General features: G+C 48.3%; 1 protein-coding gene and 1 long non-coding RNA gene across 4 annotated transcripts in view; one reads left to right on the top strand and one right to left on the bottom strand.

Moving 5' to 3' along the window:
- Positions 1-5521, bottom strand: part of SORL1 (sortilin related receptor 1) — a 105062-nt gene extending 99541 nt beyond the window's left edge. For all 3 annotated transcript variants that reach the window (XM_075122291.1, XM_048827663.2, XM_075122290.1), the window contains exon 1: positions 5166-5521. In XM_075122291.1, coding sequence (XP_074978392.1) covers positions 5166-5438 — 273 coding nt within the window. In that variant the 5' untranslated portion in view covers positions 5439-5521. The remainder of the gene's footprint in view (positions 1-5165) is intronic.
- The window catches only part of LOC142069817 (uncharacterized), a 139435-nt gene continuing 126111 nt past the window's right edge, over positions 4620-17943 (top strand). The window contains exon 1 of the long non-coding RNA XR_012665800.1: positions 4620-4825. This is a non-coding gene — a long non-coding RNA (uncharacterized LOC142069817). The remainder of the gene's footprint in view (positions 4826-17943) is intronic.

A 17943-nucleotide genomic window follows, 5' to 3' on the forward strand; every position in this document is an offset into this window, starting at 1 on the left:
GGTTAACAACAACTAAGGTCTTGGGTCCAATCACTTGATGATGCCTTCAGCAGGGAAGGGGCTTTCCAGAGGCAACCAAGTTGCTGATGCACGCCCAGCAGTGCAGGTGTCGAAAGAGCAACCTTCAGAACTGTAGGCACGTCTCGCCAGGCTGCATGGAGCTCTGAGCAGAACACGGGGTTGCGCTGTGTTAGAATCATAGAATATCAGGGTTGGAAGGGACCCCTGAAGGTCATCTAGCCCAACCCCCTGCTCGAAGCAGGACCAATTCCCAGTTAAATCATCCCAGCCAGGGCTTTGTCAAGCCTGACCTTAAAAACCTCTAAGGAAGGAGATTCTACCACCTCCCTAGGTAACGCATTCCAGTGTTTCACCACCCTCTTAGTGAAAAAGTTTTTCCTAATATCCAATCTAAACCTCCCCCACTGCAACTTGAGACCATTACTCCTCGTTCTGTCATCTGCTACCATTGAGAACAGTCTAGAGCCATCCTCTTTGGAACCCCCCTTTCAGGTAGTTGAAAGCAGCTATCAAATCCCCCCTCATTCTTCTCTTCTGCAGGCTAAACAATCCCAGCTCCCTCAGCCTCTCCTCATAAGTCATGTGTTCTAGACCCCTAATCATTTTTGTTGCCATTTTGTTGTTGATTCGTTCCAATTTCACCCATGAGCAAAAACCACTCTTATCTTGAAACCGAGTCTCCTGAGTCTAGCTCGCAGCTTGTGAGGCTGAAACACAGCAGCCGATGCCTTAGAATAAGCAAGAGCCAGATGGAGAAAAGGGGCGCAAAGGGAAGACAGAAAGCTCCCGATAATCTGACCTGGAGCATACCACTAAGTTAAATACGTTGTACGTCTCTGATGCAGGGCCTGACTTCCAGAGGCGCTGAGCACCTGCAGCTCCTACTGAGTTAAGCTGTGGGTGCTCAGTGCTTCTGAAAACTGGCTCCCGGAAACCATCCAGGGAACTGTCGCTTAATACAGTGGGGGAGAAAAGGAATGTTATAATTCCTTAAGCTTGCACATTAAGCCAAGTGACAGCTGAGAGGGAAAGTTTCCCGTCCTTGCCACCCATCTTGTTGGCTCTCTGGAACAGGGAATGATCTTAAAGCACCTAGCGCTAGGTAAGCTATACCCTGGTCTCAGAGTCCCCCAGCTTTAGGTCTTTCCTTTCCTGTCTCTGGCTCCCTGATGATCCCCAGACACACAACTAGGAGCCAGGGACTCTACAAACCTTTAACTGCAGCATTCCCTTTGAGATAGGAAGTACTAACCCCTAGCTACGGGGGGGGGAATCAAAGGATTAGCGATTTGTCCAAGATTTTGCAGAGCCAGGATTAGGTTTGTAAAGATCCCTGAGGATCTGAGAAGTGCTTAGTATTGCATTTTCGTTCAGGTTCTCTATCTCCTATTTGGAGAGGGCTGAGGGGGACACGCAGAGCTGGACTTCTTATTGGAGAAACAAAATGGGGATATGAGAGCTGACGTGACCACTAGCAAAGGCCCCAAATCGTGTCTGTCACATTGGGCTTTTAGTCAATATATCGCCAAAAAATCACGCTGCCCATCTGCTTTTGTTCAAGTCAAAAGGAACCAATGGACAAGCAGACTTTTAGCAAGACCGTATTGCTGGATGGGGCCTCCATGAGATTTTGCCCGATACGCAGCTGTTAGAAGGTACTGTGAATAGAAGCTGGGCAGTATGTTTCCTTTGTCTTGCTGACTGTAGCAGTCTTGGACTGATCTATCCAAGGTACTTCACTCAACTGGAGTCTAAAGCTGATGTTGACCTTTTCTAAAATTGCCCTTCTGTCTGAATCTTTTCCTACTATTGTTACGAGAAACACCTGTGACAAAAGGAGAGGGGTTCCTTTACGTTGGTGCATTTGACAGTACTTCAAGGGTAGCCAGTTCTAGAATGTCCCTTGCCTAATCACTAAGCTCGTCCTTTCCCTCTGTTTGGGTAAGTAACAGGGGACAGGACACTTTAGAAAAGAAAAAATGCCATAGTTAAAAACTACAAGATGGTACCAGAAACTTCTTTCTGCAATGAAGTTTCAAGCTGACATTCGCCCTCTGCTATCTGGAACCTGGGCCCTAGATTTCTCATAGCCTGTTCTGTAGCAGTGGAAGGATAAGAGATTTTAACTCAAGCCTCAAAACAGCGTATCATGCTGTTAGGAAGAGTGACTCAGTTCTCCAGGGAAAGCGCTCTTTGAAAATTAAAGGCAACAAGAAAAGGCCAAATAAAGTGGAACTTTGATGTTTTACTCCTTCTGCTGCTTCCCATTTGTCCTGGTCTGGTTGGCAATGGAATTACTGTGGTCGGTTTTATTCAATCTCTGATGTTGCAGACTGCTGCCAAAACTTTCCACCTGAGCTGTTCAGGAGGGTTGAATGAAAGCCACTGGAGGCTGAGTGGGAATTGATAGAATAGTGGTACTAAAAGCGAGAGTGAGTGTCAGGTTCTCTGCAAATGACCTCATTATGCTCTCTCAAATGCAGTAAGTGTCAGGAAAGCCAACAAGCATTGTGTCAGATGTGTAGGAACTGCTCTCTCCAGGCGTTCGGAGAAATGACCTCAGAGCAGCCTTTCCCCAACCTGCTCTTTTCCTGCTTCACCATTAAAGCAGCTCTTACTGTGCCAAAGAGTCTACATCCTCTATTTCAAATGGGATGGATCAGTAGATCCCATTCCACATCTTGCTGCTTTGCCGGATTCTCCCTTCAGGATATCAGCAAAAAAATCTGTAAGATGTGATGAACTGAAATGGCATTAAGGGTCAGAATGTGTGGGGAAACTAGACTTCTTTATGTGGCAAAACCCAGACTAAAGCATGAAGCAAAACATTGCTCAATGATGGCTAGTTACACTTCCCCTGAGCAGCCTTGAGCTAACGCGGGGTTCAGAACCAAGTTCAAGTAAAGGCCATCGCTTGAATAACTTAATGTAGTGAGGCCTTCTGTAAACTGGACGAGCTGCTTTGTTAACTTCAGGGCTGCCTCTAGCAGGCACCAAGCAAGCTGCATTACAACACTCCTTTCCTGTCCCTGCTTAAAGTGACCCCCTGCAATTCTCAAAAAGGGTTTCTGTGAACTATTGTCAATGCAGTGAAACGTGTTCAGTATCAAAACTTGTGCTAGGAGACTACAGTGAAACACTTCTACTCTCTGATCTCCACACCACTTTCTCTCAACACTATTCAGAAACAGGTTTCAGAGTAACAGCCGTGTTAGTCTGTATTCACAAAAAGAAAAGGAGTACTTGTGGCACCTTAGAGACATCTGATGAAGTGAGCTGTAGCTCACGAAAGCTTATGCTCAAATAAATTGGTTAGTCTCTAAAGTGCCACAAGTACTCCTTTTCTTTATTCAGAAACAAGCTCCTTTTCTCTCTCCTCCCTCTTCCCCTGCTGCGCCCGGGGTTGATGGAAGGCAGATCCTGAATCCATTGCATGGTGGCTTCAGAAAGGTGCATATAAAATGCCGCCTTGGGATGCGATTTCTTTTATGGCGGAAGGGTGGGATAAGTGAAGTACTAAGTGCAAATCACTCAGCCACATTCATTTTAGCTGTGCTTTGTATTATGTTCAGTCTGAATAAAATGCCTCTACCCCTTCAAGATGTGCATTTATAGTTTCACAGGCAAAGTGAGTGATTTTTTTCCATGCAATCCCCTCTTTCCCCTTCATTGTTTCCAGAGAAGGGACCTACCTTGTTCCAGGCAGATCATTCTATAGGAGATGCTACCCTCTTTTACAGAGGTAAAGGTCCCGTGTATTTATCTGTTGCTAACATTTAGACGACTAAAATCAAGAGGTTTTCTTTCAAGTTCTGCTGCTACGTGTGACTGAAGCAGTCTCTAGTCTAATGCACTTCATGCCAGCGAAAGAGTTGGAGTGTTGTGGGCTACAAGCTGCAGGGGGAGGAAGGTCTGTCTCCAAAATCTGTCATCAGTTTCTCAAAACTGTCATTTCAGGACACCTACTAGGCTGAGTAACTTTCAGCACCCAAACTTTCAACCTGTAACTGCCTGCCCATGTCCCATCTACAGGAAAGGCCACCCACGCCTTTTTGCTCGAGGCAAAAGGTGAACATTGTATTTATACACAAAATGGGACTGGACGCCACTTTAGCGGGAATGGAAGTCATTTGCACAGCACCAAGTGTCAGAACAGAGCCTGTGCAGTTGATTTCAAACTACTTACAATTTTCAGTCTGAAATTTGATTTTTTTTAATTGATTTGTTTACATGTGGGCCAGACAATGTCACCTTGGCATTGTCAATACCACAACCCAACCACCGATCTCCCTGAATTTATCCACCAAGCCTATTGTTTTATTAGCACCGTCGGGGGGGGGGGGTTAAAGGAGATCCTCAAGAAGAAATCTGATTTCTTGATAAGACGACACACTAACTGGGGAAACCATCTGCACTGTTTCTGATTGTTTACAAGATAACCTAACCTCTGTATGGCAGAGGGCAATTTACCCTTCCGGTTGCAGCACCCAGAGCCAACCCCAAGTAAAACGGTTCAGAGTTGCCATTTAAATTATTTGATGAGGGGGTGCATGCAGGGTGATTTTAATATTAGTCAGTTCTAAGCAGAACAGTGTTTACTCCCTTGCACTGGACCGATGCAATGCTCCCTTCTGCTCGGTTTGGTTTTAACTACCAAATATTAAAATAAACACTTCTGAGTTCTCCAACCAGGGAGCAACGAATCATGCTCTAACGGGACCTGTGCGTGACCTGGGCCACCTTTCCTGAAAAAACGGGGGGAGAGCTCCGGGAATGTGCACGGAGGGTCTGGTGCTTTGGACAGGTGAGAGAGCCGAGATGCAAGGTGCTCCGGTCATATTTAGAGTGCGTGCCAGTGACCGGGGGGGAGAATGACTGCATGCATTACGCCGAGCCACAGCGCTCCTAGCAGCCCCTTTGCAATGGGAGGGGAAACGCGATGCAAGGAACGAGTGCCGCTGGAAGCTGGGGTTGCAAGGCGTGCACACAACAACATGCCCCTCATTGCACGCGACGCTCCCCTTTCTCAACTGGGGAGGGGGGCGTCCGTGGCCGGGAACGCCTGCAACCCGGGGTCCTGCAAGGGGACCCCGGCAAGGCAAGCGTGCAGCGGGGGAGTCGCAGGGTGTTGCCAGGCTACTCACCTGTCCGTACACCGTCATGAGCTCTTGCTGCTGTTCCGCAGCGCCCCTCTTCCTCCGCGGCTGAAGCCTCTCGCCTGCCCTGCCCGTCCCTCTGTCACCCGGGCTCAGCGCCTCTCCCTGCAGCAGCGCGAAGCCCCGGTCCTGCGGCCGGGCTGCAGCCCCCCCGTGCAGCCGCAGCGTCCCGGCGGCGGCCGGGTCGGGGCTCCAGGCGAGCAGCAGCAGGGCTGCCAGGCAGGGGAGGCTCCGCTCCCCACGGCTGCTCCCTGTCGCCATGTTCCTCCTCCTCCTCCCGGGTGCTGGTGGGGCTGCTGCAAAGTGGGGCGCCGCCGCCAGGAGAGAATGTGCAATAGGGACGGGGGGGGGGGGGGGGAAGGGGGACGCAACCGCGGCGGCCCGAGCTGGCGCGAGCCGCGGCCGGGCTCTGCACGCGCGGCTGCGGGGGCTGCGCGGCGCCCCTTGCTCCGCGCGTGTGGCCGGGAGGGGAGGGGAAGGGAAGGGAGGGAAGCGCCGCCGAGCCTGCTCGCACCGGCCGCCTGGGTGCGACTTGCAAGTCACGTGTAGTAGCCGGACCCTAAGCTGCTTTGCTTCCTCTCCTGACCCAGAGGAAACAGGGCAGCCCCAGAAGCAGATGACCTCTTCCCCCCCCCCCCCCCGCCACCCCTTCCAGAAATCCTAGCTACGAGCTTCTTGAAGATTTTTTTCAATCTGTTTGCAAGGCATGAGCTGGAACGGCCAGTGTGGTCGCTTAAGAGGGCGGTGAGGCCGCAAGGTCTGCATTTGCGGGAGTAAGAAAGCATCCCACGTGCACCCCAAACTCGGGTGCATTTGAAAAGGGGTCTGGATGCAGATGGAACATAGCATCTGGGCCTTTCTATCTCGGGGTTTTATACTGCCACCTATCACTGCAGCATCTGCGTGCACTTTCAAAAGTAACCTCTGTGTCTGAGCTCGTGCAAGCTTTTTGCATTTGTGAGGTGGTAATTATCTAAATACAGTTTATTTTACAGAGCCCCCAAAAGCATGCAAGGTGCTACACTGAGCTAGAATAAGTTAGCTTTCTCCCCCTACCACTTACAATCTTACACCATCATGGTTTAAGAAGAGGACAGGTTTCAGAGTAGCAGCCGTGTTAGTCTGCATCCGCAAGAAGAACAGGAGGACTTGTGGCACCTTAGAGACTAACAAATTTATTTGAGCATGAGCTTTCGTGAGCTACAGCTCACTTCATCGGTACTCTAAGGTGCCACAAGTACTCCTTTTCTTAAGAAGACAAGTGAGTGTGGACACCAGATGGGTGGCTTTGTGGTCACGTCTTAGGTCAAAATGATCGGAGATCAGGGGTGGCCAACCTGTGGCTCCGGAGCCCCATGCGGCTCTTCCGAAGTTAATATGCAGCTCCTTGCACAGGCACCGACTCCAGGACTGGAGCTACAGGCGCCAACTTTCCAATGTGCCGTGGGGTACTTACTGCTCAACCCCTGGCTCTGCCACTGGCCCTGTCCCCACTCCACCCCTTCCTGCTGTGCCCTCGCTCCTCCCCCTATCCCCCGGGGCCTCCTGCACACCACGAAACAGCTGATCGGGAGAGAGGCGGCAGGGCACGGATCGGCTTAGCTGACAGTGGGCGGGAGGCGCGGGGAATGGGGGTGGGAACTGATGGGGGGCTGCTGACGTATTACTGTGGCTCTCTGGCAATGTACATTGGTAAATTCTGGCTCCTTCTCCAGCTCAGGTTGGCCACCCCATCATAGACAATCACTGGTGTTGGTTGTCTTCGCTGGGGGGAGGGCTAACTTGAGACATCTTGTACCTGGTTTTCATAAGCCCTGAGCATTGACAACTCCACCTGAACTCAGCTGGAGTGATGGATGCATGGCATTTCTGCAGATCATGCCCACGATATCTACAGCTGAGTATGCAAAAATGAGATCGCTAATCAGAGGCTGCTCAAAAAATTGCGGTGGAGCTTTCTTTGCGTTAACTTTTCCCTATCTATAAAACGGGGGTAACGAGCCCATCAAGCAGGGATTTTGTGAGACTTTATTACAAAATGTTTGAAAAGCGTTTTGAGAACTAAATGCCATATAAATTACAAGTGTTCTTTGCACCAGCAAAAGATTGATTACCCACGTGAAACTGCAAGTGCAATATTTTTAGGCACGCACCGGTTTCAAATTGCCTGCATCTAAAATTTTACTGCACACGACAGTCATTTTGGAGGGGAGGATGGCAAGTCGTATTGTTGCAGAGTCTACATTTTGTGAGCAAAGGTAGAGGCCATGTGACCGCATCTGAAGCTGGTGCAGTCCATCTCTTAACCAACAAAGGCAGGTAGCAACATATCACCTCCCTACCCACATGATGGGGATGTTCCAATCTACCGCAAGGAATGCCAAGCCATTCACACTGCTCCAAGACACGTACAGCATAAAGATGGTATGATAAATGTAAGTCATGAAGCTGAGGCTAGAAGGTTTATAGTGGTGGAACCTGAGCTGGGGAGCACCTTACAAGAAGGAAATTAGAAGGAGCTTGACCTTGGTATATCTGGGGCTAAAGACAAAAGCCACCTCTTTGGAAATACCTTTCCTCTGCAATATATTCCTAGGACCAATCCACAAATGGAGAAACTGGAACAGAAGAAATGTGAGGAAAGAAGAAAGCAAGAATCCCTTAAATCTGCACCAAGAACAAATGCAGACTGTGAGAAAATTGCTGCTTGGTTACACTGTGTCCTACCTTTAATTTCAAAGGCTACTCTGGCCTAATAATACTGAGCACATTTGTTCTCCATGTATGTTTATTCAGCTAAGCAAGGAGATGCAAATGAAGTGGTTTAACTTAGTTCATACCAAAGTAGCTTCTTACATGTGGTAGTTAATGAAAAGAGTCTGATGGTATAAAACAAATAGACTATTAAATTATGAGAATATTTCCGGTCAAAATTGACTCCTGTTTAGGGCCAGAGCATCTGCAAACATTGGCCCTGATCTTCTAAACAGTTATAATTTTACTCACACAGCTAAAGCTAAGAATATGCATAAGCGTTTGAAAGCTTGGGGTCATTCTCTGTGCAACCATTTATATTGTATATTGATAATAGCCTGGACATGATGTGTTTATTATGCAGATGACATTTTTTTCAATACAGCCTGTATTTATGCTACTCAGAAAGTCTTCCTTGAACAAGTTCATCATACTGGCTTTTTTTTTTTTAGTGTAAGTTGTTTTACCAAAGCTCAGTTACTCTAGCCACAAATGTAGTTCCGTATTCCTTCTGGAATTCAAGTAGAAATTGCTAATGAGAGAACCCACTCATGGGACAATTTTCTCTTTACACTAAGCCAAACCCCAAATGCATAATAAATTATTAAAATAACAAGATGTTTGAACTATACCATAACTAAAGAGGTCCTAGATAATGCATTTTCTCAAAGATGGAAGGGAATGCAGTGAGTTAGAGGCTCTTTAGGGAATAGAATATCAGCCATATACATGATGAAACTTGATGGGCTAAATTAAAGTTGCAGTGATAACTCTACGTTTTCTGGCAGTTTTTAAGTCAGCCATACCGTGTTATTCTTAGCACAGTTTACTTTGTACGTGAATTTTCTTTACCATTTTCTGTGGGAGCCTGTGGGGCCAGGAAATATCCATGGAAGTGTGTGAGTTAGCACAATTTTTAGAATGCACCTTGTTTCATTTGAAGACTCTATAGCAAGGTAAAAGAGCCATTGCTGTTTGTCATGCAAATAGGGCACTCCAGTCTACAAGCCTCGCTCAGTACTTACGTCTGGTCTGTGCTTAAAAATTAGGTAGACCTGGCGATGTTGCTCCAGGCTGTGAAACATTTCATACCCTGAGCATCATGCTTAGGTCAACCTAACCTCCAGTGTAGACATGGCTAAGTCAACGGGAAATTCTTCTGTTGACCTAGCTACCACCTCTTGGGGAAAAAGATTAGCTACATTCGTGGAAAACCCCCTTCCGTCAGTGTAGGAAGCATCTATGGGTATGTCTACACTACGGAATAAGGTCGAATTTATAGAAGTCGGTTTTTTAGAAATCGGTTTTATAAATTCGAGTGTGTGTGTCCCCACAGTAAATGCTCTAAGTGCATTAAGTGCATTAACTCGGCGGAGCGCTTCCACAGTACCGAGGCAAGCGTCGACTTCCGGAGCGTTGCACTGTGGGTAGCTATCCCACAGTTCCCGCAGTCTCCGCTGCCCATTGGAATTCTGGGTTGAGATCCCAATGCCTGATGGGGCTAAAACATTGTCGCGGGTGGTTCTGGGTACATATCGTCAGCCTCCCGTTCCCTCCCTCCCCCCGTGAAAGCAAGGGCAGACAATCATTTCGCGCCTTTTTTCCTGAGTTACCTGTGCAGACGCCATACCATGGCAAGCATGGAGCCCGCTCAGGTAACCGTCACCCTATGTCTCCTGGGTGCTGGCAGACGCGGTACGGCATTGCTACACAGTAGCAGCAACCCCTTGCCTTGTGGCAGCAGACGGTACAGTACGACTGGTAGCCGTCATCGTCATGTCTGAGGTGCTCCTGGTCGCCTCTGTGAGGTCGATCAGGAGCGCCTGGGCAGACATGGGCACAGGGACTAAATTTGGAGTGACTTGACCAGGTCATTCTCTTTAGTCCTGCAGTCAGTCCTATTGAACCGTCTTATGGTGAGCGGGCAGGCGATACGGACTGCTAGCAGTCGTGCTGTACCATCTTCTGCCGAGCAGTCATGAGATGTGGATGGCATGCAGTCCGTCTGCTGCCAGCCAAAGATGTAAAAGATAGATGGAGTGGGTCAAAACAAGAAATAGACCAGATTTGTTTTGTACTCATTTGCTTCCCCCCCCTCCCCTGTCTAGGGGACTCATTCTTCTAGATCACACTGCAGTCAAGGTGCAGCGAGGTAAATCTAGCCATGTATCAATCAGAGGCCAGGCTAACCTTCTTGCTCCAATAAGGACAATAACTTAGGTGCACCATTTCTTATTGGAACCCTCTGTGAAGTCCTGCCTGAAATACTCCTTGATGTAAAGCCACCCCCTTTGTTGATTTTAGCTCCCTGAAGCCAACCCTGTAAGCGCCCCTCCCAGCGTCAGAGCAATGGCAAACAATCGGGCATCTGAGAGTGCTGTCCAGAGCAGTCACAATGGAGCGCTCTGATGGGGCTAAAACATTGTCGCGGGTGGTTCTGGGTACGTGTCGTCAGGCCCCCGTTCCCTCCCTCCCTCCGTGAAAGCAAGGGCAGACAATCATTTCGCGCCTTTTTTCCTGAGTTACCTGTGCAGACGCCATACCACAGCAAGCATGGAGCCCGCTCAGGTAACCGTCACCCTATGTCTCCTGGGTGCTGGCAGACGCGGTACGGCTTTGCTGCACAGTAGCAGCAACCCCTTGCCTTCTGGCAGCAGACGGTGCAATACGATTGGTAGTCGTCCTCATCGTGTCCGAGGTGCTCCTGGCCGCGTCGGCTGGGAGCGCCTGGGCAGACATGGGCGCAGGGACTAAATTTGGAGTGACTTGACCAGGTCATTCTCTTTAGTCCTGCAGTCAGTCCTATTGAACCGTCTTATGGTGAGCAGGCAGGCGATACGGACTGCTAGCAGTCGTACTGTACCATCTTCTGCCAGGCAGGCAAGAGATGAGGATTGCTAGCAGTCGTATTGCACCATCTTCTGCCAGGCAGGCAAGAGATGGGGATGGCTAGCAGGCGTACTGTACCATCTTCTGCCAAGCAGCCATGAGATGTGGATGGCATGCAGTCCTTCTGCACCGTCTGCTGCCAGCCAAAGATGTAAAAGATAGATGGAGTGGGTCAAAACAAGAAATAGACCAGATTTGTTTTGTACTCATTTGCCTCCTCCCCTGTCTAGGGGACTCATTCCTCTAGGTCACACTGCAGTCACTCACAGAGAAGGTGCAGCGAGGTAAATCTAGCCATGTATCAATCAGAGGCCAGGCTAACCTCCTTGTTCCAATAACAACGATAACTTAGGTGCACCATTTCTTATTGGAACCCTCCGTGCAGTCCTGCCTGAAATACTCCTTGATGTACAGGCACCCCCTTTGTTGATTTTAGCTCCCTGAAGCCAACCCTGTAAGCCGTGTCGTCAGTCGCCCCTCCCTCCGTCAGAGCAACGGCAGACAATCGTTCCGCGCCTTTTTTCTGTGCGGACGCCATACCACGGCAAGCATGGAGCCCGCTCAGCTCACTTTGGCAATTAGGAGCACATTAACCACCACACGCATTATTCAGCAGTATATGCAGCACCAGAACATGGCAACGCGATACCGGGCGAGGAGGCGACGTCAGCGCGGTCCCGTGAGTGATCAGGACATGGACACAGATTTCTCTGAAAGCATGGGCCCTGACAATGCATGCATCATGGTGCTAATGGGGCAGGTTCATGCTGTGGAACGCCGATTCTGGGCTCGGGAAACAAGCACAGACTGGTGGGACCGCATAGTGTTGCAGGTCTGGGACGATTCCCAGTGGCTACGAAACTTTCGCATGCGTAAGGGCACTTTCATGGAACTTTGTGACTTGCTTTCCCCTGTCCTGAAGCGCATGAATACCAAGATGAGAGCAGCCCTCACAGTTGAGAAGCGAGTGGCGATAGCCCTGTGGAAGCTTGCAACGCCAGACAGCTACCGGTCAGTTGGGAATCAATTTGGAGTGGGCAAATCTACTGTGGGGGCTGCTGTGATGCAAGTAGCCCACGCAATCAAAGATCTGCTGATATCAAGGGTAGTGACCCTGGGAAATGTGCAGGTCATAGTGGATGGCTTTGCTGCAATGGGATTCCCTAACTGTGGTGGGGCTATAGATGGAACCCATATCCCTATCTTGGCACCGGAGCACCAAGCCGCCGAGTACATAAACCGCAAGGGGTACTTTTCGATAGTGCTGCAAGCTCTGGTGGATCACAAGGGACGTTTCACCAACATCAACGTGGGATGGCCGGGAAAGGTGCATGATGCTCGCATCTTCAGGAACTCTGGTCTGTTTCAAAAGCTGCAGGAAGGGACTTTATTCCCAGACCAGAAAATAACTGTTGGGGATGTTGAAATGCCTATATGTATCCTTGGGGACCCAGCCTACCCCTTAATGCCATGGCTCATGAAGCCGTACACAGGCAGCCTGGACAGTGGTCAGGAGCTGTTCAACTACAGGCTGAGCAAGTGCAGAATGGTGGTAGAATGTGCATTTGGACGTTTAAAGGCGCGCTGGCGCAGTTTATTGACTCGCTTAGACCTCAGCGAAACCAATATTCCCACTGTTATTACTGCTTGCTGTGTGCTCCACAATATCTGTGAGAGTAAGGGGGAGACGTTTATGGCGGGGTGGGAGGTTGAGGCAAATCGCCTGGCTGCTGGTTACGCGCAGCCAGACACCAGGGCGGTTAGAAGAGCACAGGAGGGCGCGGTACGCATCAGAGAAGCTTTGAAAAACAGTTTCATGACTGGCCAGGCTACGGTGTAAAAGTTCTGTTTGTTTCTCCTTGATGAACCCCCCCGCCCCTTGGTTCACTCTACTTCCCTGTAAGCTAACCACCCTCCCCTCCTCCCTTTAATCATTGCTTGCAGAGCCAATAAAGTCATTGCTGCTTCACAGTCATGCATTCGTTATTCATTCATCACACAAATAGGGGGATGACTACCAAGGTATCCCAGGAGGGGTGGTGGAGGAGGGAAGGAAAATGCCACACAGCACTTTAAGCACAGCACTTTAAAAGTTTACAACTTTAAAATTTATTGAATGACAGCCTTCTTTTTTTTGGGCAATCCTCTGTGGGGGAGTGGCTGGTTGGCCGGAGGCCTCCCCACCGTGTTCTTGGGCGTCTGGGTGTGGAGGCTATGGAACTTGGGGAGGAGGGCGGTTGGTTACAGAGGGGCTGCAGTGGCAGTCTGTGCTCCAGCTGCCTTTGCTGCAGCTCAACCATACACTGGAGCATACTGGTTTGGTCCTGCAGCAGCCTCAGCATTGAATCCTGCCTCCTCTCATCACGCTGCCGCCACCTTTGAGCTTCAGCCCTGTCTTCAGCCCGCCACTTACTCTCTTCAGCCCGCCACTTACTCTCTTCAGCCCTCCACCTCTCCTCCCGGTCATTTTGTGCTTTCCTGCACTCTGACATTATTTGCCTCCACGCATTCGTCTGTGCTCTGTCAGTGTGGGAGGACAGCATGAGCTCGGAGAACATTTCATCGCGAGTGCGTTTTTTTTTCTTTCTAAGCTTCACTAGCCTCTGGGAAGGAGAAGATCCTGTGATCATTGAAACACATGCAGCTGGTGGAGAAAAAAAAAGGGACAGCGGTATTTAAAAAGACACATTTTATAAAACAGTGGCTACACTCTTTCAGGGTAAACCTTGAAAGTTAACATTACATACATAGCACATGTGCTTTCGTTACAAGGTCGCATTTTGCCTCCTCCCACCGCGTGAACGGATTTTGGTTGAATGCCAGCAAACATACACTGCAATGCTTTGTTCTACAGTGATTCCCCAGTACGTGTTGCTGGCCTGGAGTGGTAAAGTGTCCTACCATGAAGGACGAAATAAGGCTGCCCTCCCCAGAAACCTTTTGCAAAGGCAGAACCGCAAATGCCAGGGCAAAGTAATCCTTTCACATGCTTGCTTTTAAACCATGTATAGCATTTTAAAAGGTACACTCACCAGAGGTCCCTTCTCCGCCTGCTGAGTCCAGGAGGCAGCCTTGGGTGGGTTCGGGGGGTACTGGCTCCAGGTCTAGGGTGAGAAACAGTTCCTGGCTGTCGGGAAAACCGGTTTCTCCGCTTGCTTGCTGTGAGCTATCTACAACCTCCTCCTCATCATCTTCTTCGTCCCCAAAACCTACTTCTGTATTGCCTCCATCTCCATTGAAGGAGTCAAACAACACGGCTGGGGTAGTGGTGGCTGAACCCCCTAAAATGGCATGCAGCTCATCATAGAAGCGGCATGTTTGGGGCTCTGACCCAGAGCGGCCGTTCGCCTCTCTGGTTTTCTGGTAGGCTTGCCTCAGCTCCTTCAGTTTCACGCGGCACTGCTTCGGGTCCCTGTTATGGCCTCTGTCCTTCATGCCCTGGGAGATTTTCAGAAAGGTTTTGGCATTTCGAAAACTGGAACGGAGTTCTGATAGCACGGATTCCTCTCCCCAAACAGCGATCAGATCCCGTACCTCCCGTTCAGTCCATGCTGGAGCTCTTTTGCGATTCTGGGACTCCATCATGGTCACCTCTGCTGATGAGCTCTGCATGGTCACCTGCAGCTTGCCACGCTGGCCAAACAGGAAATGAGATTCAAAAGTTCGCGGTTCTTTTCCTGTCTACCTGGCCAGTGCATCTGAGTTGAGAGCGCTGTCCAGAGCGGTCAGAATGGAGCACTCTGGGATAGCTCCCGGAGGCCAATACCATCGAATTGTGTCCACAGTACCCCAAATTCGAGCCGGCAAGGTCGATTTAAGCGCTAATCCACTTGTCAGGGGTGGAGTAAGGAAATCGATTTTAAGAGCCCTTTAAGTCGAAATAAAGGGCTTCATTGTGTGGACGGGTGCAGGTTTAAATCGATTTAACGCTGCTAAATTCGATCTAAAGTCCTAGTGTAGACCAGGGCTATGTTATGGTGATGTTTCTATAGCTTAGACATGTCTTAGCCCAGTGGTTCTTAACCAGGGGTACGGAGAGGTCTTCCAGGGGGTACATCAACTCATCTAGATATTTGCCTAGTTTTACAACAGGCTACATAAAAAGCCCTAGTGAAGTCAGTACAAACTAAAATGTCATACAATGACTTGTTTATACTGCTTTATATACTATACACTGAAATGTAAGTACAATGTGTATATTCCAGTTGACTTATTTTATAATTATGTGGTAAAAAGGAGAAAGCAAGCCATTTTTCAGTAACACTATGCTGTGACACTTTTGTATTTTGTGTGTGATTTTTGTAAGTAAGTAGTTTTTAAGTGAGGTGAAACTTGGGGTATGCAAGATAAATCAGACTCCTGAAAGGGGTACAGTAGTCTGGAAAGGTTGAGAGCCCCTGCCTTAACCTTTCTACTGAGTCTGCTAGGGAGGGTGCTGAGTATTGCTAAAGGAGACCTGAATACTTCTTCTCTAGGCACTAGGCTGTTATCCCCAGATAATACCATATGAATCACTAAACGGCTCTCTACTGATGGAAGCTTTTACAGCCAAAGCAGAAGATCCACCACGGGTTGGATCTGTCAGTGTGTGTGCTGCTCACCCACATGGATAAAATTACTACATGAGTTAAGACCACTCCTTCCTTTTTTACCCATTAACGATATATAATTTTGAAGGCTAGAACATTTGTATCAAAATAGAATTAGGCCAAGACTGCCCAGCAGAAATCAATGTGCTTTCTGCTTTTGTGACTTGCTAGCCTAGTGAACTGGCACACGTATAGTCTTTCATCATGGTTATTACCTGCATGCCACAGCTGAGCAGTGCAGGGGGAAGGACGCTGCTGCTCTGGAAGAAATGGAAATGCAGAGGATCCTGTTATGCCGCTTGAAAGCAGAGTCGTGTGATAGGAAAGCGTTAAAGGGAATAAGGAGTTAGGGCCCCATTCTCAAAGGTATTTAGGTACCATTGATTTCAAGGGAGTTAGGAGCCTAAAGACATCTGAGGATCTGGGCCTAGGTTTGTACACTGCCCTCTGTTTGTTTTGTTGTGCTTTTATTCATGCAAAACTCCCCCCTTGAATTCCACAGGGAGTTCTGGATACAGCCTCTTAGCATGCTATGGCATTTAGTGGGTGTAAGGACTAAAGGACCGTATCCAGTTCCCAAGGAAATCGATCAATGTCTTTCCATTGGCTTCAATGGGAGTTGGATCAGGACCTAAATGCAAATAAGACACATGATTGATGATCATGTAGGAGCAATTCCACCCTAGCAAAGAGATGCGTTTGGTGACCTAAGATATTTTTTCCATCTCTAGCTTGTTTGAAAAAATCCCTGGAGTGAGGCGCTCAAACTCTCCTCCTATGTTAAGAGGGAGAGAATGTGATTAACTTCATTGTACTTGCTATATTGATTGACTTTCCCCTTGCATACCGTGAGGTTCTATTGCTGAATATTAACACTATTTTAGAATTGCCCATGGTGATTTCTTTCCTCACCTGACCATAACATCAGGTAGGAACAGTGGCTGCTCCTTAGCAACCCACAAGAGAGAGCCCTTTTAGCAGGGATGTAAGATCATGAAGAACAGCTAGATAGGAGTCCATGGCCCTGCAAGAATAGGGTATAATTTCTGGCTGCAGAAGGGCTCAGATATTAAACTGATACAGTTGATCTTAGCCAAGAGGCAAAGAGGAAATGAAAAAGGCTGTTGCCCTTCACAATTAATCATCCGCTACTTTTGTGTTAGCACAGTGTGCTCATGCCTCAGAAACCCAGCCCTTTCCTTCCGGCGTGGCTCACTTTTAAGCTCTATATTTCATCTGAATTGTGCTACTATCATCCTATCGCCCTCACTGCCTCTAACACGCAGCCATCCACGAGGCAGTGCGCTGCTGCTGTTCTGTCAGGCCTTTACGCCACCACAAAACACTGGGTAGAGCAACATGATTCACACAGCCAAAGAATTCATCTGCCTGCCCTTGGGGATGTACATAGGGGTAATACAGAAGCATGTTAGATTATGGTTCTTCCACATGTCTTGGCTCAGCAGCGTTGTCTTGCACGATCTTGGGGCATGAGGAGACCCCAACAACTTGATAGAGCTCCCCCTGGATATCCCAGGCAGCACACTGTCCATCAGGGATGCTTCTAAAGTGTGTATTGCTTGGTTTCATTTCTACAGTGGGAGTATTTGGGGGAGCTGGAATCTTCATTGCAGAATGCAAGGAAGGGTACTCCACACAGTAGACTTTCACTTGCATGCTTAAAGACTCAAGACTTAAATTGTGAGCTCTCCATGGCAGGGAGGGCCTGTCTTTTTGTTTTGTGTTTGTACAGCACCTAGCGCGGTGGAGTCCAGGTCCATGCCTGGGGCTCCTAAGTGCTAGTGCAATACAAGTAATCAATTTTATAATAATAAGTCTCAATCATATTCAAATCAGCACACTCAAACCGCTCCTTATCATCTTATTAATAACGTTTTAACCTAGTGTAACCAAGATGCATCACATTTCTTTTACTATTTTCCCCCATCCACACACACAAACCAAGGGTTTTAACTTTCAGTAACAGAGTTAAGTTCCGTTCCAGTAACTGGTGACAAAGGGAGAGATTTTCAAAGGCCCAAATGAGCGTTAGGGCCATCAACAGCCATTAGCTTTCGATGTCGTTTGGGCACCTAGCTATTGCAAATTACCACAATATGACATTTGTTACACGTACAGTGCCAAACTGCAGCAAATACCTGCTTAGCACAATGTGCAACTAATGTAAAAAAATGTATTTACTGTATGGGTGTTTTCTTTTAAAACTGCCATCTGCATGGAGTTCATTCTTAGCCTTGGCCAGGAACTTTAATGGTCATCTGTCAAATGTTCCTTTTAGTAGCTAATTTGCAACATCACTGTCATCCTCTCTCTCAGACACTTCTTTGGCCTCTGTTATCACAGTGTCTGAGCACCTCATGATATTTAATATGTTTATCCTTACGACACCTTCTTTGTGAGGCAGGGCAATCCCCATTTCGTATATGAGGAAGTGAGTCACAAAGAGATTATGTAACTTCCCCAAGATCACATAGGATGTCAGTGATGGAGCAGGGAATTAAGCACTCTGAAGT

This window comes from Caretta caretta, chromosome 22 (genome assembly GCF_965140235.1).
Source record: "Caretta caretta isolate rCarCar2 chromosome 22, rCarCar1.hap1, whole genome shotgun sequence".
NCBI lineage: Eukaryota > Metazoa > Chordata > Testudines > Cheloniidae > Caretta > Caretta caretta.